Raw genomic sequence first — 21,904 nt, forward strand, 5'->3', positions numbered from 1 at the left:
ATCTATAGTGGAGCCAGTCAAACTGCGGGCAGGGGGTTGACCTGACAAACACCCATGCCTTCATTTCTTCTATACTCATCAGCCCTGTTGGCCAGGAGTGTGGGGTTCTCCTCCCACTCATGATTAAAAGGCTTTCTCCAGCCCTGGTCGGTGTGGTTCAGTTGATTGAACATCGTCCTGTGCACTGAAAGGTTGCGGGTTCAATTCCTGGTCGGGGCATATGACTGGGTTGTGCGCTTGATACCCCATAAGGGGCATGCAGGAGGCATCCGATCGATGTTTCTCTCTCTCCCTTCCTTGTTCTCTAAAAATCAATAAAAATATTTAATAAAAAAAGGCTTCCTCCAGGTTTTGTAACAGCTTGTACTTTATTACATATGCAACCCCACTATACCTGCCAGTTGCTTCCCACTTCCTCCAAAGTATCATCTTCTTGATATCAGCCCCCTCTTGAGGCAACTAAGCTATCCCATTCTTTCTGGGGCAGAACAGATGGGAGTTCCTAGAGCAGTCAGTGGGCAGGGGGGGAGCTACAATTCATCATCATAGTCCTCTTACAGGTATTTAAACTTAAATCAGCACCCTTGGGGGGTTGTAAAGGGTTTTCAGGAAGGATGGATGAAGCTGCCCCTCGTCCAAGGTACAAGTTGGAATGAACTAATGCTGGTCTATCTTGGGCCTCAGAAGGTGGAGCAGAGGAGCAGGTTCTGGGAGTTAGTGGGAGTGGGGCATGTCTTCCCCAAACTTGTTCTGGTGGGCGACGTTCTTCACATCTAGGAGAGTCTGAGGAGGAGGCAAGAGAGGGTTGGGGAGAGAGAGTGAGGACCCCCTCTACCTCAGCCAGGAGGCTGCCCCCACTCCAGCCCTCAACCACACTGTCTCCTGGACTAGCCCACATGCAGAAGGGCCTCCATTTCCCCCTTATCTGATCACAGAAGGTGTGTGTGTGGCGGGAGTGAGTGTGTATACATTAGAGGCTCCTGCCTAGGGCTCACCTGGTGGTGAACATAGGCCTGACATGGGTAACACCAGGTAGACAGGTCAATGTAGCTGAGGACCAGTGGGTGTTCCGAGCTTTCATGGTGCCGGATCATATGGGCATTGACGTAACGGCTGCAGTAGACCTGAGGTTAGGGAGTGAATGTTGGGCAGGGATCAGCACCCACCTGTGGTTTGTTCCGGGCCAACCTCAGCCCCTTCCCCATTCTCTGTTGCATACCTCATAGCAAGACAGACACACCCAGTTCTCCTGAAGTGCTCCACAGTCCTGACAAGGTTGGGTCACATCCAAGCCTGCTTCAGGAATGGGGCGTACTGCCACCAAATGGGGACACCAGAGCAGTGGTGTCACAGCATAAAACATGGCCTGGGGGGGAGGGAACATGGCTCAGGTGGGTAAAACGGAGTAAGGTAGGGACTTATCTCCCCATTATATGTCCCTGCGTCATATGCTCCTACCTGGAGGTACAAATGGGTAAAAGGAAGCCACAGTTCCATCCACTCCCTGAGCTCACCTGGTCAATGTCCCCAAAGGCCTGCATTGGCACCGAATCATCCATGTCTTGACCCCCAGCTGCCTCTGGTAGCCTCTCCTCTTCTGGGATCTCAGACTCTGGGGCCTCCTGGATACACAGAGGCAAGAGATGTATCTGAGAGTCCTGATTCTGGTCCTGATTCTTGCGCCCTTCTTTCCCCCTACCTGGGTGTGCTGGTGGGCCTTACCTGAGCCTTGTTGTCTAGTTCCAAGGTCCTGAGATTCCCAATCAGCGTACTGAGGGATATCTGGGATGTGGCTCCTTGCACAGGTGAGGTAGGAGGAGTCTGGTTGTCAGTGCTTGAGGCTTGAGGGGTTTGGATCAGCTTGGCTCCTCCCACAGCCTCCTCTGTGGTGGTCTGGTCCAGCGTGGCTCCCCCTGCGGCTGCCTCTGAGGTAGTCTGGTTCAGTGTGGCTGCCTCTGAGGTGGTATGGTCCAGCATAGCTTCCCCCGTGGCTGCCTCTGAGGGCTGGTCCTGAGTGAGCTCCACAGCAGCTGTAGTGGACTCTTGCACAGATGATGCTGATGTGGCCTTCCCCAGGCTTTCATCCAGAATGTTCTCTTCTAGCACGGTCAGCTTCTTAGCTGACCCAGGATTGGCTGGTTGGGGTGCCTCCTTGGTGATCGACTTAGAACTGAAGGGTTCTTCCTTGTCTTCGATCTCTGAAACCATGGGAGGGAGATCCTTGAGTATGGGTGTTATCCCCTCTCCTGCCTCTAATCCCTGCCCTCCCGAGCCCCCCATTGTCCCCAATTCCCCATGCCCACTCACTCGTGGTCCGCAAGCTGCGCCAGTATCTGCGATGGACTTGGATGGTATCAGTGATTGATTCCAGGGCCCCTAACAGTGGGGGCCGAGACAGGGTCAGCAGGGGTGGCGGGTCCCCAAGGAGGGTGCGGGTACAGGAAGCCATGGACTCGGAGATGGATGCCAGGTTATAGCCACCCTTTTTAAGGAGAAAGAGAGTGAAAGGTATGATGGAGTGTCCTCAGGGAATTTGGGAGGCAAGATGTCCTGCTTCCCAATCCTGCCTCAGGGCCCTGCAAGCCTAGAAGGTGGCAACTGGGGACAAGTGAATAGAAGCCACATTTGTCAGATGGCAGTACCCATTGTGTGAGGTAGTTGTTGAGGGGGATAAACTGTGATGTGAAGTGCAAGATAATAACAACCACCATAACAATAATGCTGATGGTAACATCAGTAATAGCTGCTGTTCATTAAGTACTTGCTATATGCTAGGCCCTATTCTAAGGATCTTATGCTATTAACTCAGTCCTCAAACCACACATGCTCAATCTGTGTAGGAACGTGTCTTCACAGTACAGGAACCCACAGACGCCCCTGCCCCAAACCTAGCACAGGAACAACTGGTCTTTCTCCCCACATGAACCCCTGTCCTGACCTGGTATGGGAACCCCCTTTTCTCACACTCTATAGGAAACCCAGTCTCTGCTGTTATTACAGATAAAGAAACTGAGGCTCAGAGTGGTTAGATGACTTGTCTGAGGTCCTAACAGCTGAGAAGAGGCAGCGCTGGGCTCAGAACCTATGCTGTCTGATGAAAGAGTCCCTGTTCTTAACCATCACTCTGCAGTGCCACAAGCAGTCTGGGCACACTGTGAGACTTTTTACTAGCCGATCAATCTCTCTGGGACTCACTGTCTTCATCAGTGAAGTAGTGAAAACAAGCACATAAGATTGCTAGTGTATTAACAGTGCATAATAATCAGAAGCTTTAGCACTTCTACAGTGCTTACCGCATGCCAGGCACTGTTCCATGATTAGCCAGCCCCATCTTACAGATGAGGAGACTGAGGCCCAGGGCGTGGGAACATGGAATAATTTACAAAAAGTCAGTGAATTTATTTTATCTCAGGAACATGATAGAGATAGTTCAAGTAGTGGTGGAAAGGATAGGCTCTGGGGTCAGGCTGCTTGGATTCAAGCCCTGGCTCTGCCACTATTAAATGTGTGGCTTCTGGCTAGTCACTGTATCTCTCCATGCCTCAGTTTCCCTGATCTTGAGAGAGGAAAATGATGAGGTCAGTGGACCTCACCTCAGAAGGCTGCTCTGTCAATGAATTAATAATGCCTGTAAAGTGTCAGAAGAGTGTCTTGCACATAGTGAGTGCTCAATGGAAGTGGTCAATGCTGGTGTTATTATTAATGCCCAGTATGTGCCAACAATCCCAGGTGGGGACACTCAAAGGAGATTTTAGGAAATCGCCCCCAGTGTTGCAGTCAGCTGGCAGAAAGGGCAGGACTCCAAGTCTTCCCAACCACCCTCCGCAGTGGAAAGAAGGGCCAAGGGAGTTACCTCTAGGATTAGGATAATTCGGCCACTGGCAAGGCCCATCAGCAGGTGAGTGAGGTGGGCATAGCCCTCAGGTGACAGATGGCAGCCCCCCAGCGGGTCTCCCCATGCCGCATCAAAGCCAGCTGAGACCAGCACCAGTTCGGGGTTAAACTGAGGTAGGGAGAGAAGAAATGCATGGACATGAGAGGAGGCGGGCTTGGGTATATAGTAGGTGAGGTAGATCCAGAGACACTGAGACAAGGACAAATGAAGACATGAAGAAACAAGTCAGAGAGATGGAGACATGGGACTTGGAGGCTGGGAAACAAAAGATCAGAGCCCTGAAACCAGGAAGGGAAGATGTAGAGACACAAGACAGAGAGACATGGAGAAGATGACAGTTAAGGACACATCAGACACAGATTTAGAGACATGAAACACTAGAAATGGGCAGATGGGGACTAGAGGCAGAGTCCTGAGATGTGAAGATTCAGCCATCAAGAGATGGTAACATGAAACACAGAGACAGAGATATGTCCTCACACACATGCCCAAGGGTGAGAGAAAGAGATACATGCTCCTCTCCCTGGGTCAAACATGTGATACATGTGCAGAAGTTACAAGGTTTTATATATATGGTGCCAAAGAGAAGTGCACACATACTTCCATCACAGAAAATGACAATCAAATGCCACACACAGAAGATGGTCACCTTTGGATGGGACTGCACGTCCTACTAGTCATGCACACAGTTTCTCATAGAGGGGACAGTAATCCAGTCACCCCTGCACAGACACAATCGTACATGTGCCATCACTACATGGTAATAACAGTCACACACACACACACACACACACACACACACACACAGTTGGTCACTTACACACATAGTCACACACGATTTCAGTTACACACACACACAGAAGGTAGTCACAGCCACTGTGCATCAGACACATGCACACATCTGAACATGTGCATCTGCACAGAGGTCAGAGATGACACATGTATCAGCCTTCTGAGTTAGCCACACACATACAGTCTGCCACAGACAGACACACAGTTTACACATGGAGAAGGTGGTTACCTATAGCCACTCATGCAGAACCAGGCAAATATATACAGGCCACCTCCAGTCAGAGATAGACACACACAAACAGCCAGAAAGATGACTGTCACACACAGCCTTCCATGTGCAGAAAGTCACAAGCCGGCTGTCACAGAAAGAGCACCCATGACACAGAAATAGTAGAAACAGCCGCTTGTGCAGTATCTCACATATACTCAAACCCCTCCCCAGTTTGCACATGCAGTTCTACAGAGACAGCAGTCACTTGGGGCCACCGTCACATACAGACAGCCACTGGTGATGGTGTACACACAGGACACACAGCTAGGAACACGAAGACCACCCCCGCACACCAGGAAGTCCCTCACAGTTGCACACAGAGAAGGCAGTCACATATGCAAAGGCCATCACAGCCACTCCCCCTCCCCTTTGCTGTTTGTCCCACAGGATCAGTCACCCAGAAGTCAGACACATGTGCACGCACTGCTGCCCACACAGCTGTGTCACATACATCCTGAAGCGTACCTCATAGGCAATGGGCAGCACCAGACGATGCCAGGCAGCCAGGTACTCAGAGTCCCCCATGCGAGGCCCATTCCAGGCCACGTTGACGGTGAAGCCTGTGCCTGCGGCCCGGCCCACCTGGTTGGGGGCGCCCTCATCCCCCATGGGAAAGAAGGTGCCATAATCATAGCGGTGCAGGGAAATGTAGAGCACACTGCCAGAGACAGGGTGGGGAGGGGTCCATGCCTGGTTAGCAGCCTGGCACCCCTGAAGCATGGCACACCCACCTCCCTGGCCACACCTACTCCCTGGCCCAGCCCCTCACCTGGGGTCCTCCTCAAATATGTGCTGAGTTCCATTGCCATGATGCACATCCCAGTCTACAATCAGGATCCTGAGGACCGAGAGCTTGTCAGTTACCCAGGACACTGGCCCCCTGGGAGAAGGCAGGGGCCAGACCCCTGGGACCTGTCTGCAGGGGCATATATTGTGGGTGGCCAGATACTGAGTCCCTAGGGAAAGTGTTGGGTGGCAAGTTTGTGGTTCCTATCGAAGTAAAGATGACAGCCGAGGCTGGGTCCCAAACAAGTACTCAGGGCCAGACCCAGGCCCTATGTGGGTTAGCACTGGGGGCTTGGGCCCTGGGTTCTGTTGGGATAGTCGTCAGGGGCCAGAAATGCTGGGAAGGGACTCTGGATCCTGTTTCATATCACCTGTATACCACAATATTGGGGTCTTCTCCAAGTAAGCACTGAGAGGCTACCAGGCATCCTCAAACTACGGCCTGCGGGCCACATGCGGCCCGCCGAGGACATTTATCCAGCCCGCCGGGTGCCGCTGCCTGTCCTGCTTAGCAGCCGATGCGTCCCGGGCCCGCAGTGCACATAGGAATTTGTTCATAGTTTTTTTTTTTAAACTATAGTCCGGCCCTCCAACGGTCTGAGGGACAGTGAACTGGCCCCCTGTTTAAAAAGTTTGAGGACCCCTGGCTAGAGCATTGGATATTTCTGGGTAAGTCCTGGGGGCTGTACTAGGAGGCCTGCTGAGTAAGCACTGAGCTGTGGGGGGAGGGTCAGGGAGCCCTCACCGCAGTGGATGCCCACTGATGGTCTGGGCATGGCGAGCAGCCACAGCCACAGAGTTGAAAAAGCAGAAACCGCAAGCAGCATCCTGCTCTGCGTGGTGACCCGGAGGACGCACCAGGGCAACACCATTCAAAACCTGGGGGAGGAGCAGGGAGCCAAGATCAAACCACTGCCCTCACTGCTTTCCTTCTCCTTGTCCCCTTGCTTGTTCTCTCCCCTCCCTCCCACTACCAGCTGCCAGGGGGGCCCAGTCCTGCAGCCACATCCCCATGACTGCACTTCCCAGTGAGCAAGGCCTCGGGTGAGCAGGGCTTTCCTCCTCACCCCCCCCCCATCCTCAGGCCCTGCCCAACTTTCTCAGAGTAGCCTCTCTCCCTCCCCCAGGACCTCCTCTCCCAGCCAGAGCCCCACCCCAAAGCAGCCATACCTCTCCCGCCAGCACAGCCTCCACAAGGCAGCATGTGGCACCAGTGGCCAACTGGGCACTGGCAAAGGTGCTTGGGCAGATGTAGATGGAGTCAAAGCTGGCACTCTCACGGTATAGCTCCCGGGTTCTCATTTTTTCTGTGGCCCGTAGACGAGCCACGTACTCAGCACTGGAGGCACAGAGCGGGCATCAGGAATAGTCACGTGGTTCTGTCCCCTCCAAAGCCCCTCTTGCGACCCCCAGCAGCAACTCATACCCAGGCTCCAGCTCTCAGGTGGCATGTATGCACTGAGGCCCCATCCCACCCCCAGGCACGAGAGTCTGACCTATGGCAGGTGAGCAGCTCAGCATCTGTGGCAGGACGTGCGGGCAGCGTGAGACAGCGCCCAGCAAGGCCCAGTTCCTCCAGACGGCACATGATCCGTGAGACACGCTGGGGCACCTCGGGGTGTTGGCTGGGAGGTGGGGACACAGAGGCAGGGCTTAATGCTTGAGGAGGGGAAAAACCCCTGCCCACTTACACTTAGCCCAGTGCTCCAGTCGCATACTTGTCCCACATGTTGTAGTGATCCATCATCCGTTGGTCATAGACCAGCCCTGTGCGAGCCTGAAATATTGGCCACATTGGTATTGGGAGCGCAGGGGGTGGCCATGGTCCCTCCTCTTCCTCCTCCTCATTGTCTCCATCCTCGTTGTCCTCGTCCAGGGAGTCACCTGCAAGGGGAGACCACACTCACCCTATTCCCCCGCTCTGGGTCATGTAATACGCAGTAACTCAATTTACTCAAATGTAAAAAGGGGTGGGAGGCCTGAAACCAGGGCCCAGTGAGAGAGAGGGACTGACCCTCTCCCACCAAGGCAGCCCAGGAAAGTCAGAGTAGGTTCTAGAAGACAGTCTTGCCCCACGGCTCATTCCATCCCTCCCCCACCCCATTAAACCTGCTCCCTGCCTCCTACCTGATCTCACAAGGATCTCCCAGAAGGGCGCCAGAGCTTCCAGAGTGCAGGACAGTGATGACTGGGCACTGGAGGGCAGGGGAAGGGAAAGAGTGACCAAATGGCCCCAAGGTGGGCAGTGAGGGTCCCACTTTCTCCCTCTACCACCTGAGCTTACCTCCGGCAGGGGGCCCCGGGGGACTCCAGCATGGGGCAGGGGTCACCCAGAAGGGTGTGGAGTGAGGCGCTGACTCCCTCAGCCAGGGAGCGAAGATTGTAGCCACCCTGGGAGAACAGGGTGAGGGGGTTAGGGAAGAACCAGATGTTACCAGAGAAGAGTAGTAGTAACATGACCACTAGGGTGCTGACTACATGTTGAGCAACAAAGAATTTAGAAGGTGACTTCCTTTCACTCACTAAACAGTGCTATGACATGACTACTACTAGTATCACACAAGTCCAGTGACTTAGGCGAGGCTGTCCAGTTAGGAAGCGGAAATGCTGGGACAGGAACTCATGCTGGATTTGCAAGCTTTGTTATTATGTCCTCTAGGATTTACGGGCTCAGAGATGAAGTGAGTCACTCACCTCCAGAGACAGGATCAGCCTGCCTCCTGCCAGACCCATGAGCAGATGGGTGAGCTGGGCAAACCCTGCTGGAGTGGCGGCCATTTCACCCTGGGGAGACATGGAGGGTCAGTCTGGCTCCAAGTAGCCTCCTTCTGCCTACCTGCCATTCCAGAGAGCCCGCCTTACCTTGGGGTCCCCTTGGAGGGCATCAAATCCAGCGGCCACCAGGACCAGCTGGGGCTGGAACTGAGGGGGGAAAGGACTACATGAGGCCACCTGTCCTCATGGCCCACCCCTCACTGTCACCCTGCACCAAATCATCCCAGACCCCCGGACCTCAAGGGCGACCGGCAGCAGGATTTGCAGGAAAGCAGCAATGTAGTCGGCATCTCGCATCCCAACCTGCAGACAGAGGCACACGATGGTGAGATGGGACGTTCTGCCCTCTGCCTTGAACCACTGAAGGGCAGGGGTGAGCTTCACTCTGGGGGCAACAGGTGGGCAGCCACTGACCTGGTTCCAAGGCACATTGATGGTATATCCCTGGCCTTGGCCAAAACCGGTGGTGGACCAGTTAGAGGCCTTCAGGTGGGGCCAGAACCGACCCTGCTCATAGCGGTGGATGGAAAAATAGAGCACACTGCAGGCAGAGAGAAAAAAGAGATTGGGGGAATGAGGAGTCAATGCACCAGACACTCCCAAAATACAGCTACCACAGTTGGTTCAACCACTCATTCATTTTCTCATTATTTTCCCTATTCAATCTTTAATTCAAACAGTCATTCACTTTTTCATGCTCACCTATTACATCACTCACTCATTCATTTCATCTCTTACTGGAACTCCTCCCTCGGCAAACACTGCTGCCCCCTCAATGCCCACCCAGGTCTTGCTCAGAGATCCTGAGAGTTAGTGGATCTATCTCAGCCCCTGAGAGCTCCTTACCCCATGGGGACACTAGATCATGCCCATCCACCCAACTGTCCCTGTGTCCAAGGTGGTAACAGTAGGACAAACCCTGTGACTTTGGGAGGCACACATGGGGCTTTAAATTGGTGGGAGCCAGCTAAGGCTGCCCAGAGCATCAGGCCGGGCTGGGGAGCTTGGTGTTTCTCCTAAATAAAATGGGAGACTGGGAAGTTGGAGTTAGGACCTGGTTCTGTGTGTGGAACTGGAGTGCGGGTGCTGGCTAGGGCCCTATGAGGCCAGTGAGGGGACAATTCCTTCTTCACAATATCTTACGGCCACCTCTAGTACTTCTTTTATTGTGTAGGTGAGAAACAGAGCACTCAGAGCAGTGAGGGGGATTGACACACAGAACAGATATTGAAAAGACACAATGGTCCCTCCAGCGGGCCGTGGGAGGGCTTAATCCTGATTGAGGCAATCCAAATGAATAATCTCTTATCCATCCATCCATCCATCCATCCATCCATCCATCCATCCATCCATCCATCGGTTCATCGCTCCCTGCCTTGTTCCAGGAAGGATTTAAGGCAGCTTTCTTTCCTTTTTAGGGAAATGCATGACAGTCCCATTTTAATGAATGTTAACAATGTAGTTGTACAATTTAATAAAATTGACATAAAAAGATTTATGAAATTCAGAAAAATGTATTGGGATTAGGGAAATTTATGTGAAAGCTCTGGTATTGAGTAGGTGGGGAAATGATTGGGTTTTATTTTATTTTTACTCTGATAGGTAAATACCAGTTCTAAACTTCTTTTGTACTAAGTTAGCCATTAAAGGGAGAGAAATACCCCATAGAACATAAAGATTATTATCAGGGGGAGAAAATAACGAAAGAAAAGATTCGAAGAAAGGCAACCCCATGAGAGCCACCAGAATTAAGAGAACTAACACTCAGTAAACTAAGCTTATAAAGCAAACAGAAGGAAGTTTTAAAATAAGTTTGACTGGCCCTGGCCGGGTAGCTCGGTTGTTTAGAGCATCATTCTGATATGCCAAGGTTGCGAGTTTGATCCCCAGTTAGTGCACATATAAGAATCAACTAATGAATGCATACATAAGTGGAATAACAGATCAATATTTCTTTCTCTCCCCTCCTTCCTCTCTCTCTAAAAGTCAATAAATAAAAAAGAATCAACCAATGAATTCATAAATAAGTGGAACAACAAATCAATGTCTCTCTCTTTCCCTCCTCACTCCTCTCTCTCTTCAAATAAATAAATAAAAATTAAAATAAAGAAAGAAAATAAGTCTCACTTCCAGTGAAGGAATGATGAACTGATAGCACAGGTTTACCTCCCCACTTTGCTACCATCCCAGTCAAAAGACATTAAAGGAATGTTAAACAAGTATCCACCCAGAAAGACAGAATGGGAGAAAGGATTCAGACAATAAGAGACTTCAACAAATCCCTGGAAAGTACTTTGAGGCTCCGGGGGCCCAAGGGGATGACCTGGGGTTTCCCTTCTGGAGAAATCAAGCACAGTTCCAGGTCACTGCACACAAAATCAGTCCTGAATAACCAGCTCACCCAATGGCCCATTCACTAAGTTTACTTCTTTCTTTTAACTACTTTGCTTTAATTTTCCTTGTCTTCATAATAGTCTTTTAAGGACTGTCCAACTTGTCTCCACCCCAAAACCCTGCTGTTGGAGTTAAGAGACAGAGAGATGGGGAGAAGGAAGATTGAAGGGCATGGATAAATTCTTGTTCATTTATACAAACCAGATTACTCAGAAAGGAATGAAAATCACACTGACATCAGACATCTGTCAGCAACACCGAATGCTAGAAAATAATAAAGCAATGTCTACAGAACAGCCAATCTAGATTAGATAATGGGGCATGGGAGCTCAGGATCTATGGGAAGAAGTGGATTCTACACAGTAAGACTAGATAAACAAAAATTACTTAGTAGTGTCTCCTACTGAGAAGGACTAGTTCAATCACTTTCTGCTGGAAGGGTAAGCTGCTGCTCTTTCTGGAGGAAAATCCGGCAGCAGATCCGACTTTAAAGCATGCCAACCCTCTGACCCAGTAATCCATGACTGGAAATTCATCCTATAGATATACTCAGAGAAGTGTAAAATTAAATATTTACCATACTATTCACTGTAGAATTGTAATAGCAAAACCTGGGAAGCATCATAAATGTCCCGGAGTTAAACGACCAGAGGTACAGCCATACAATAGAACACTGTACAGCCCTTACAAAGAAGGAGGTACTTTTTAGAAGTATTAACATGGAGCAGTGTCTACCACATGCTGTTAAGTGCGAAAAGCAAATTGCCACAGACCATGTAGAGCAAGCATGTCAAACTCGCAGCCCACAGGCTGCATGCAGCCCACAATGAATATTTTTGCGGCCCAGCCAATATAACAGTATGTAAGAAACGTTTTAATAAAAATTTCCTAACTTATTTACAATATCCTGTTATACATAATTATTAATAATAAACTACAGTGTTCGCTAATGACTGGTTACTATAATCGGTTGCATTCTTTTCCCTTATGTGCAGGCGCACCATTTCTCTCCACTAATACTAACAAGCAAATATTTTAGCAGCCGGTTGCCACATCATTAGTTTTGTACTGACTTGTGTGGTGTACACAACAGGAAATATTTCGCTTTCGGAGAACAAGAAAAATAGTTTTATTTGCGTTACGCTTATTAATTTGTGCAGTTATTCAGTGTCTGGTAAGTTAATGTTCAAGAAAAAATATTAATTTTTATTAAAATGTTCTATTATTTTATGTTAATGATGACTCATTTATTTCAGCCCTTTGTATTCAGCATGTCTCTACAGAAATAAACCTATGTTTCTATGAAAATTGAAGCTTTTGTTTTGTAAACTTAAACCTTGTTTATTTGGCCCGTGTTAGCCTTTGAATCTGACACGCTTGATGCAGAGGATTACCCCATTAGGCAGTGTATTAATAATGATAATGAATATTTATACATCTATATGAAAAATTCCGTAAGGATATAACATAAACTATCAACAATTATTTTTGAAGTGATAGGAATTATAGGAGAGTCACCGCTATAGACAGTTCTGTATTATTTTTTATAAATTAAAAAAATTGATTTTAGAGAGAGAAAGGAAGAGATAGAGAAATACCAATGTGAGAAATATCAACTGGCTGCCTCCCGCATGCACCCTGACCAGGGGTATGTGCCCTGACCAGGAATCAAACCCACGACCCTTTGGTGCATGGAATGATGCTCCAACCAACTGAGCAACACCAGCCAGGGCTTCTTTAATTTTTTTAAAATTGTATTTTATTGGTTTTAGAGAGAGAGGAAGGGAGAGAGATAGAGACTGAAACATCGATCAGCTGCCTCCTGCAACCCAGGCATGGGGATCGAACTAGTGACCTCTTGGTTCATGGGTCAATGCTAAACTACTCAGTCACACCAGCTGGGCTTATTTAATTTTTTAAATAAATAATTTGTAGTAATCATAATTCCAAAAAATGATGTAGTAATTTGAGGTTCACTCCAGCTCCAGGGTAAATTGGTAAGCAAGATCTCTAAATGTTTGTGGAAGCAAATCTCATCTCTTCCCATTCTTCTCTGTGTGAACCTGTAAGCCTCAGTTCACCCATCTGTAAAATGGGGAACTCAACAGTCCCTGCCTCAGTGAAATTAAGAGCTCAGATACGCAGAGAGCAGCACAGAACCTGGTCCCAGGGCAGGCCCAATGTAATGTGAATGCCTTCCCTTCCCTCCTGGCCCCTTCTGGTTGGGCCTCTAAGGGTGGGGCGTGGCTGGGAATCTAGCATCTGAGGTGGCATGTGGGGGCATACCTGGGGTCCTGGTCAAAGGTAAACTGTGTTCCTTGACCATGGTGCACATCCCAATCCACGATAAGGACCCTGTGAGCGGAAGAGAGGGGGGCGCTGTATAAGATAATCCAGGTGCACCTGGGGGAAATGCCCACACCAGGCTACCCCACCTGTGCCACTCCCATCACCGTTGCCCTGCTATTTGCTGCTGACCTCTGAATGCCATGCTTCTGTTGAGCATAGCGAGCAGCCACGGCCACATGGTTGAACATGCAATATCCATCCATAAGACTGTGCTGGGCGTGGTGTCCAGGAGGCCTAGGCAGGACAGGGAAAGCCACAGATTGGGGGCTCCTCCTCTGCAGAGAAGGAACGGACTCTCCCTTGCTTTCTAATCCTGTTAAGACTACCAACTCCCCCAGTGCTGATGCCTGCCAATCTGCCAGGAACTGAGTAACTGGGGCCCTTAGACTCTCACCCCCAGTTTACTGCTCTCTCTTTGAAGGAAACTTGATAATGTTCCTTAAAATTATCAGTGTATACACCCTCACACCCAGTCATTTTGCTCCTGGGGACTTAGCCCACAGCCTATATAGCAAAAAGGGTAAAATCACATGTTTATAAATGGACAACAATATTTGTGCAGCATTTTTTGGAAACAGTAAATGATTGGGGAGAAACAAAATGCCCAACAGTAGGGAGCTGGTTAACTTGCTGTTGCACAGTGGCGTTCTACATGGGTCTAAGCTGTACAGTTAGAGACTAGCTTTTTGAAATATCTAAGTGGAAAATGCATGGTATGGAAGGGAGCATCTTGAATGCTGGAGCCCTCCCCTAAAATAGGGGAGGAAGGAGAAAGGCTCCATCTTCTGCCTTTCATCAGTTCTTGGGATGCCAACAATGATAAGATGTACTGTGATTTTTACATGCCAACAACAAAGCAGAAAATGCTGCCAACTGAATTCTAAGATGTCACTGTTTACAAGATGCATCTGAATTTCAAGATGTTACCAATATGAAAAATATGCATCTTAGAATCAACGAAATATGGTATTTACTCCATGAAAACGCAGACTATTTCTGGGGCACACATGAGTTACTGGTTACAGTGACTACCTCTAGGAGAGGAAGCATGTGTCTGGGGGACGGGGTGGGAGGAAGACTTTTTCTTGTACGCCCATTTGCATTTTAAGCACATAAATACCCTACCCATTACAAATATACTACTCATTATCAATACATTTTACACTTGATGGAAGAAATTTATTTTTTTTTAACGTAGAAACCCAAATGCTGGCAGGTCCTACCTGACAATAGCCATGCCATTCTTGATTTCAGCCCCCAGGACCGCATCCACCAGCCTGAGGACAGAGCCTGAGGCCAGGCAGGCACAGGTGTATGAGTTCTGGAGAGACAGTGGGGAGCCAGAGAGGGAGTGAGGGAGAGATCAGCCCTGTCCACTCAGCTGCTTCCCCTAGGGTGGGGTAGGTGTGGGGATGGGCATCCCCAGGATTGCTACCACCCTCTGCCCTCACAGTTCTCATCCCTACCGGATGCAGATAAACTGAGTCATAGGTGTCTGCTAGGCCTCGGAGTTCTCCCTCATTCATGTATTGGGTTGTCTCCATCAGATCTATATATTCTAGGCTGGGGATACAGACAGAGAAGATGAGATTCAAGGGCCTGCCTCCCTCCTTGGCCCTGAGCTGGGGCCCTGTTTCCTCCCCAGCTAAGCCCTTTATGCACCAGACCCCTGGACAAGTCAGACTTCCTCAATTACAAGCTGTTTACACACCAGATTGTAATAAGAACAATAGCTCATCAGGCTGATGATATGTCAGGCACCATTCTAAGCACCCAACGTCTATCAAACCCTCCTGAGGAACTTGTATTTACTAGTCCCCCAGTTATTGGCAATGACAATGAGATTCAGAGAAGTTCAGCAACTTGCCCAAAGCCACAGAAGCCCGTGAGCTACCTTCCCAAAGCATCCAGTCTGCCCTGGTGGGCCCAGGGTAGCCTCCTCCCCGTCCCTACAAGGTTACCAAGAATTCACCTGTGAACCAACATCAGCTCTTCCTTTTCAGCAAACCGGGCCTGAGGAGACACAAGGAACAAAGGGCTAAGGTGCAGGCCAAAACCAGGTCCTGCCAGCTCCTGCCCTCCACCCAAGGTGCTGGCCAGGGAACCCACCTGAAAGGACACACAGCGGTCCAGGAGGCCCTCCTGGATCAGCTGCTCCTTGATGGCATGGAGCCGCTCAGGGCATTCAGGGAAGCTGGGTTGACAGAGATAAGTCACATGAACACATAGACATACACACGGACACTGGTGAGCAACACAGCTGGTCCTGCATTCTTCTCCATCCAACATTGCACACCAGAAACTTCGAAGTTACCCCTGATACCTGTTGGCTCCGTTCTCACAACATATCCAGAGCCTGCCCCTCTCCTCATCACCCCCACTGCTGCTACCATAATCTCCCACCTGGGCTACTACAGTCAGCTCCTCATTGGCCTTCCTACTTCTGCCCTCACTCCCCCAACAGTCCTTTCTTCCCAGAGTAGCCAGACACTGGTTAAAATCCAAATCAGATCATGTCCCACCTAAACTCAAAACTTAAAGATAAATATTTATTCTCAAAACTTTCTCATGGCTCCCATCTCATCAAGCCACGTACTTTTCAGCTAGCTTTCCCCCCTGCCTAGACACTGCTCCCACATTATCTTCATGGCTCACTCCCTCACCTCCTTCAGATATCAGTGAGGCATTCCTTGGCCGTCCTTTTCCAACCTGAAGAGTTCCCTCCATTGTTCTTTCTGCTACTCTCCCTCCTGCTTCAGTGTTTCTGCGCATCACAGAACTTTTGTTTCTAACACACTGTATCACTTACTTTGTTTTACTATCTGTTTTCTCCCTCAAAATTGTAATCTCCACAAACACTAGGGTTTCTTTGTTTTGTCTACTGCCATGTCCCTGAAGTCCTTTGCCACTCTGAGTCTTCCATTGGGATAGGGGAGATAGATACTGAACTGGTAAACACATAGTAAGTATAATGAGCAAACAATGACATGAACTAGGAAGATCTCAAAGATCAAGTGTAAGAGCGGGGGTGGGGGGGGTAGTCAGGCACAGTCCTCTCTGAGAGTCTCCTTGAGATGTGAATGTGAACTGGAAGAAGAGAAGGCAGAAACGAATCTCTGGAAAAGGGATTGGCCAGGGCGAAGACCTGGAATTGAGGGAATGCCTGGCATGTTGGAAGAGCAGCAAGGGGCCCAGTGTGAGTGAAGTGAAGTGAAACGAATGAGGAAAAGGACTGGCTGGGGAAGTCACCAAGGTGATGTGGAGCCAGGTCACGTGGAACCTAAGAGGCCAAAATGAAGAATTTGAACTTTACCTTGAAGGTAATGGTCTGTCCTTGAACGATTTTAAGAAAGAGAACATCATCTCGCACATATTTTTTTAGGCTGCTGTGTGGAAAACAGACAGCATGGATGAGAGTGGAAACAGGAAACAAGTGAGGGGGCCTCTGCAAGTTTAGGTGAAGATGATGGTGGTGGCAGTGAGAAGTCAGATACGGGATACATTTTGCACACAGAGACAAAAGAATTTGTTGATGGATTACATGTGTGAGCAAATGGGAGGTGTAATTCTTCCATTTCAGCCCAAATGTCTCTTTTTCAAGGATACCTTCCGGGAACCCTGGATGCTAGTCTAAAATCCTTACTAAACACTTTTGAAGCCCCTGGTCCTAAGTCCTCCCATATTAAACACTTCATTCTGCTGTTGGCTGTTTAATGATCTGCTCTCCTACTCACCTATCAGCTCCTTGAGAAGGGACTCTGTCTTGTCCAACACATTTGTATCACCAACTCCTGGCACACAGCAGGCACTTAATAAATATTTGCTGGCTAAATGAAAAGAACCCCTTCAAACCTGAGCCCCACCTCCCTAAGTCGTCTGCTGCCAGTCTCTAGGCTAGTGCAAGAAAGGATCTGTTCTTGCTAATGGCTCTAAGTGTGCATATTTGTGTGGTTTGGGGACAGCTGGAAGAGTTAAGTCTCACCTGTCATCCCAAAGGCAGTGGAAGTCATTTAGCTGCTCATCAAACACCAAGCCAGTACCAGAGAGTGTCTTGGCCTCATGGGTCAGATCCTGCAGGGAAAAAAATGGGAGACACTGATCCATTTAGGGTCTGAGGCCGAGGTAACATCCCGTAATGTCCAAGATGGAGAACCTCAGGGTTTTGATGGTCACAGAAGGCTAAATTATGGCCAGGCCTCTCTCACCAGCCCTTGCATCCCCTCGATTAGGTCTTGCTCTGCTGCCTGGCTGAGCTTCTTCATTCTGCCTTTCTTCTTCACCTCTGCTAGTCTGGGGCTGGAGCGGAGTCCAGTACCCTTCTTAACACCTGGCTTCTGCCAAACAGAGAGAAAGGTCAGAATCCACTGCACGGCCCACTGATCCCCTTCCCCCTCATCAAGGACGGGTCTGGGGCCTCACCGAGATGATGCTGGAGTCCTGGGGGGGCGTCTGGGGGTTGTGTATACTCCTTCGCTGCCTAGTTGTGGTGGAATCCTGGCCGGTGGAGGTCATGGTCGGGGAGACTTCACCCCTGACGCGGTTCTAGGGGGTGCGGTGGAGGTGACTGAAGGGACTAGGGTATCCTGAAGACCCTACACCCCAGCCTCTTCCCAGGCCCCGCCCCTTATGCTATCCTATCACCCACTGCCTTCCAAAACTCCCTCTCTCTCAAGGCTCTCTCCCTCCACTGGGATGTCTATTCCACCTGGTCCCGCCCATTCCACTAGACTCCACCCCTTTAACACTATTCTTTCTTCTTTCAAAGTTTTGCCCTTTCAAAAAGCAATTAATCCCCCTAGATTCAGTCTATTCGAGGGCCCGATCTTTCCAACAAATCACGCCCCTTCCGCTCTACCAAACCATTCCCAGATTCTTTCCTTCCTCTCAGCCTCGCCCGGACCCCACCTCTTCACAGACTTGCCCTTTCCACCCAATCCCCCGGGAAAATCACCCACCCTTTCAGTCAGCCAGCCCCGGCGCGGCCCCGGCCCCACTCCACCCTGAACGATCCACCTAACTCCACCCCTTATCCGCCGCCCGGCACCTTCCACTAGGCCAGATTCCGTCCCTAACGTTTCAACCAGCACCGCTCCTCAGGGGACGGCCCCTTTCCTCCACCAAACCCCACCCCCCGCCCAAACCCTACCCCCGACGTTTTCCCAAACCCCTTCAGCCAGATTCCAGCCACCGCCCGCCAACCCCCGCCCCCTCCGTCAATGCCAACCAATCCCTTCAGCTCCACACAGAAGGCACAGGGCGGCCCTTTCCTCAAACCCCGCCCAGGACTAGCGCTGCCCCCTTCCCCGCCACCTGTGAGAGGCTGCGGGTGCCCAGGCCCGCGTCTCCATTGGGCCGGTTCTCTCTACTGACCGCCCTGATCCCGCCCACAGCCTCAGGGCCGCGCTCCTGAAAGCTACACCTCCTTCGACTTCGCCAACGGCCGGCGGGGACGTCATCACGCGACGCGGGCCGTGCTGCGCCTGCGCGGAGCGCGCGCCCGCGGTTCCACACGACGCTTAGGCTCCCGTCCGCCCCTCCCCCAACCGCCGCCGCCTTTGTCCTTGCTGCCCTGGCCGCCGTCCCTCCGTCCTCGTCCAGTCACCTTAGGAGCCCTCCGGACCCACGACAACTGTGCCTTGAGGTGACTCAAGAGAGCAAACGGGCAAGCAAACGAGGGAGTTAGGCAAAGGCGGCTTCTCAGCTGCTCGCGGCTTTCCCGCGCTGCGCGCGCTGATGACGTGGCGCGGGCGGGCTGGGGCCTGGTGGAAACTGGAAGGTGGCTGGTGGCAGTCAAGTGGGAGTGGTGATGATGCTAAATGTGGTGAAGATTTTTCTTTTTAAAAAATATGTTTTTATTGATTTCAGGGAGGAAGGGAGAGCGAGAGACAGAAACATCAATGATGAGAGAGAATCATTGATCAGCTGCCTCCTGCACACCCCCTTCTGGGGATGTGCTCTGACCGGGAATCAAACGGATGCTCAACCACTGAAACCACACCTGTCGGGCCCCGGGGTGAAGATTTTCTGAATCAATGTTCACCAAGGTGTGTCGTGAGCGAGGGAACATCCCCGAAAGGAATCCCTCACCCATGATTGTGTCCTTCCACAATGCCAGGCTTATCAAGGGGGACTGCCCCCATAAGCAAGCCAATAGATGTACACGCAGGTGACATGCAGAAAGGGGGAGCTTAAGCCATAGAGCAGCAGAGCAAGCCCCACGACGCCCCAGTCACCCGTGGCGTCCAGGGTTAGAGAGGCATGCTGGTCCCAAACCAGGCGTCTACAATGGCTTCCAGGGGCTGGGGCAATCAAGGTCCTGTTGGGCTCTGAGCTGACATGAGGTACAGCCAAGCTGACTCGTGGAATGGTCGAAGCTCTGAGTTTTTATAGCCCGCAATGGGCGGCGGTCCCACTCATATCGGTGTCCAGATGGAGTCCTTATCAGAGAGTTCAGACTTTCCGTTTTGCTCCCATCCCAAGGGCATTCCGTTACCTCATTGCCTCAGTCTTGGGCCTATTGCCACTTGACATAACTGTCATGGCTGACGGAGACTCCATATTGGACTGTCAAACAGTGTCCAGAAAGTCTGTTCTGCTCTTGATCTATACGAGGGGGTGCACAGGAAGTGCTCACAAAGTGTTACTAATATTCCGCTGCAGAAATGGTGGGGCGGAAGGAGTCTTAATAGGGCAAATAACTGTAATGATAGCAAGTATTACGTGTCAGGCATTGTTGTAAGCCACAATTCTGTGAGGTAGTTCCCAGTATGAAGGCCGCTTTGCAGATAAGGAAACTGAGGTTACATGACTTAGCCATGTGACCTTGGGCAAGTTACTGAACATCTCCGTGCTTCAGTTTCCTCATCTGGAAAATTGTGATAAAATAGCGCCCAGGGCCAGAATGGACCAGGGGAGGGGCGTGTTCTTGAACAGAAGCTCTCCTGGTCAGCCTCCACCCAGTAACCTCTTGCTTCCAAGTGTGTGCCTAGGGGAAGGGGGAGTTAGTTGCCCCTTTGCGGGATGGGGGCGGGGGCGGGGGAGAGGGACAATTCCCTCCCACCCTGGGTCTAAATAGCCCCACAGGAGGTGGGTTTGTCCTCCTAATCTCCCTTTCTCATTCTTCACCATTTCCTACCGGGCTGTAGGCTGGGGCCGGAAAGATAAGCGGTCTGGGGTTCAGCTTCGCTGACTAACAAACAGATTGACAGCCCCACCACCCACTAGCCGGGCCCTCTAACCCTCTTGAAAACCCTAGTTTCAGCCTTCTTTCCCCTTCCACTCTCTTACTGCCTGAACAAGTCTTTTGTCCCAGTGGAAGAGAGCCACAGCCCTAAGACCTTTAAACCCCCACATACACCAAAGAAAACACAATGATACAACACACACTGAAGAACACTCTGAGGTTGTGATGCCCGCAAAGTAATAATAGAGTAGGGAGTCTTGTAAGGGTCAAGGCCCGTTTTTCTGTATAGTCAAAAGAGAGCAGAGGTCGGCAAACTTTTTCTACGAAGGACCAGATAGTAAATATTTTAGGCTTCGTAGGCCACATATAGCCTCTGGTATCTTCTTCGTTCTTTCCCTTTAAAAATACAAAAAGCGGCTGCCGTCTGGCTTTGGCCTGAAGGCTCTAGTTTGCTGATGCCTGCAATAGAGTGTCCATCTTTGGTTTCCTTCTAGGGACTAAGGGCAGAAGTTCCATGCTTCCTGAGGAGAGCTGTTCCTTTTGTGTGAGGTGTGAGGACAGATTCATGGACAGGGTCCCGTCACTTCTGGTGTTTTTCTACTGGGTCAAGTAAATGTCCCTGTACAGAGTGAGGCTAGGGATTCCAACAGTTTCTGTAATGTTGTTCTTCCACTGAACCAAGCAGGGGTTTCTATACAGGACAAGACGGATGTTTTTAGAAAGCTCCAGACTATGGGTTCCCATAAACATTCAGGATGGGGCTTCTTAGACTCCATTATGACAGGTTCATGTGACTGGTTGGTGCAGGTCAGGCTCAGTACAGGTGTTTCTGTACAGCTTCAGAGCTGTGTTCGTATATAGAACGTACGATCAGGTATTCATGTCCAGATTCAGTAAAAAGATTATTATAATTGAGCTAAATTAGGCTACCTGTTGTAACAAACCCAGAATCTCAGGGGCTTAACAGGTAAATGTTTGTTTCTTGCTCATACAAAATCCAATGTGAATATTTACTACTGGTTATTCATGGACCCAGGCAACTTCCATTTTGTGGCTCTGCTCTCCTTTGAGTCCTTGGAGTTACGCGCTTCAGCTATTCAGATGAGAAAGGGAGGATTCCATGAGAGGTTTTTTGTTTTTGTTAATTCTCACCAGAGGATATTTTCCCATTGATTCTTAGAGAGAGTGGAAGGGAGGGAGAGAGGGAGAGGGAGAGAGAGAGAGAGAGAGAGAAAGATCAATGTGTGTGTGAGAGAAACATCGATGTGAAAAATACACATCAATGTGAAAGATACACATCAATGTGAAAGATACATATCAATGTGAAAGATACACATCAATCCCTTGCCTCCTGTAACTGGGGCCGGGGGTCAATCCTGTAACCCAGGTATGTGCCCTTGACTGGGAATTGAACCCGAGACCCTTTGGTGCACAGGCCCATGCTCTAACCACTGAGCTA

General features: G+C 50.1%; 1 protein-coding gene across 8 annotated transcripts; it reads right to left on the reverse strand.

Moving 5' to 3' along the window:
* Positions 1–344: 344 nt before the first annotated feature.
* On the reverse strand, positions 345–18,988 carry HDAC6 (histone deacetylase 6; the record flags this gene model as incomplete). Of its 8 annotated transcripts, none has more annotated exons than XM_080652479.1 (29): positions 18,865–18,988; positions 17,682–17,804; positions 17,468–17,596; positions 17,245–17,333; positions 15,372–15,456; positions 15,235–15,275; positions 14,729–14,825; positions 14,486–14,583; positions 13,392–13,496; positions 13,200–13,268; positions 8,934–9,060; positions 8,757–8,822; positions 8,607–8,666; positions 8,439–8,528; positions 8,029–8,135; positions 7,872–7,939; positions 7,463–7,628; positions 7,241–7,369; positions 6,915–7,083; positions 6,490–6,623; positions 5,728–5,796; positions 5,424–5,616; positions 3,854–4,003; positions 2,308–2,482; positions 1,723–2,198; positions 1,515–1,622; positions 1,220–1,366; positions 996–1,124; positions 345–783 (listed from the first exon to the last, which is right to left on the reverse strand). In XM_080652479.1, exons 2-29 carry the CDS (start codon positions 17,772–17,774, stop codon positions 715–717), a joined length of 3,438 nt encoding a protein of 1,145 aa, XP_080508605.1. In that variant the 5' UTR covers positions 17,775–17,804; positions 18,865–18,988. The 8 variants fall into 8 exon arrangements, 7 of the variants coding, with proteins under 7 accessions (XP_080508605.1, XP_080508606.1, XP_080508603.1 ...); XM_080652480.1 differs by lacking the exon at positions 18,865–18,988 and adding an exon at positions 18,307–18,397 and having other exon boundaries at positions 17,468–17,593; XM_080652477.1 differs by lacking the exon at positions 18,865–18,988 and adding an exon at positions 18,307–18,397.
* Positions 18,989–21,904: the final 2,916 nt, after the last annotated feature.

Source organism: Plecotus auritus (genome assembly GCF_963455305.1).
Source record: "Plecotus auritus genome assembly, chromosome: X".
NCBI classification, from domain to species: Eukaryota; Metazoa; Chordata; class Mammalia; order Chiroptera; family Vespertilionidae; genus Plecotus; species Plecotus auritus.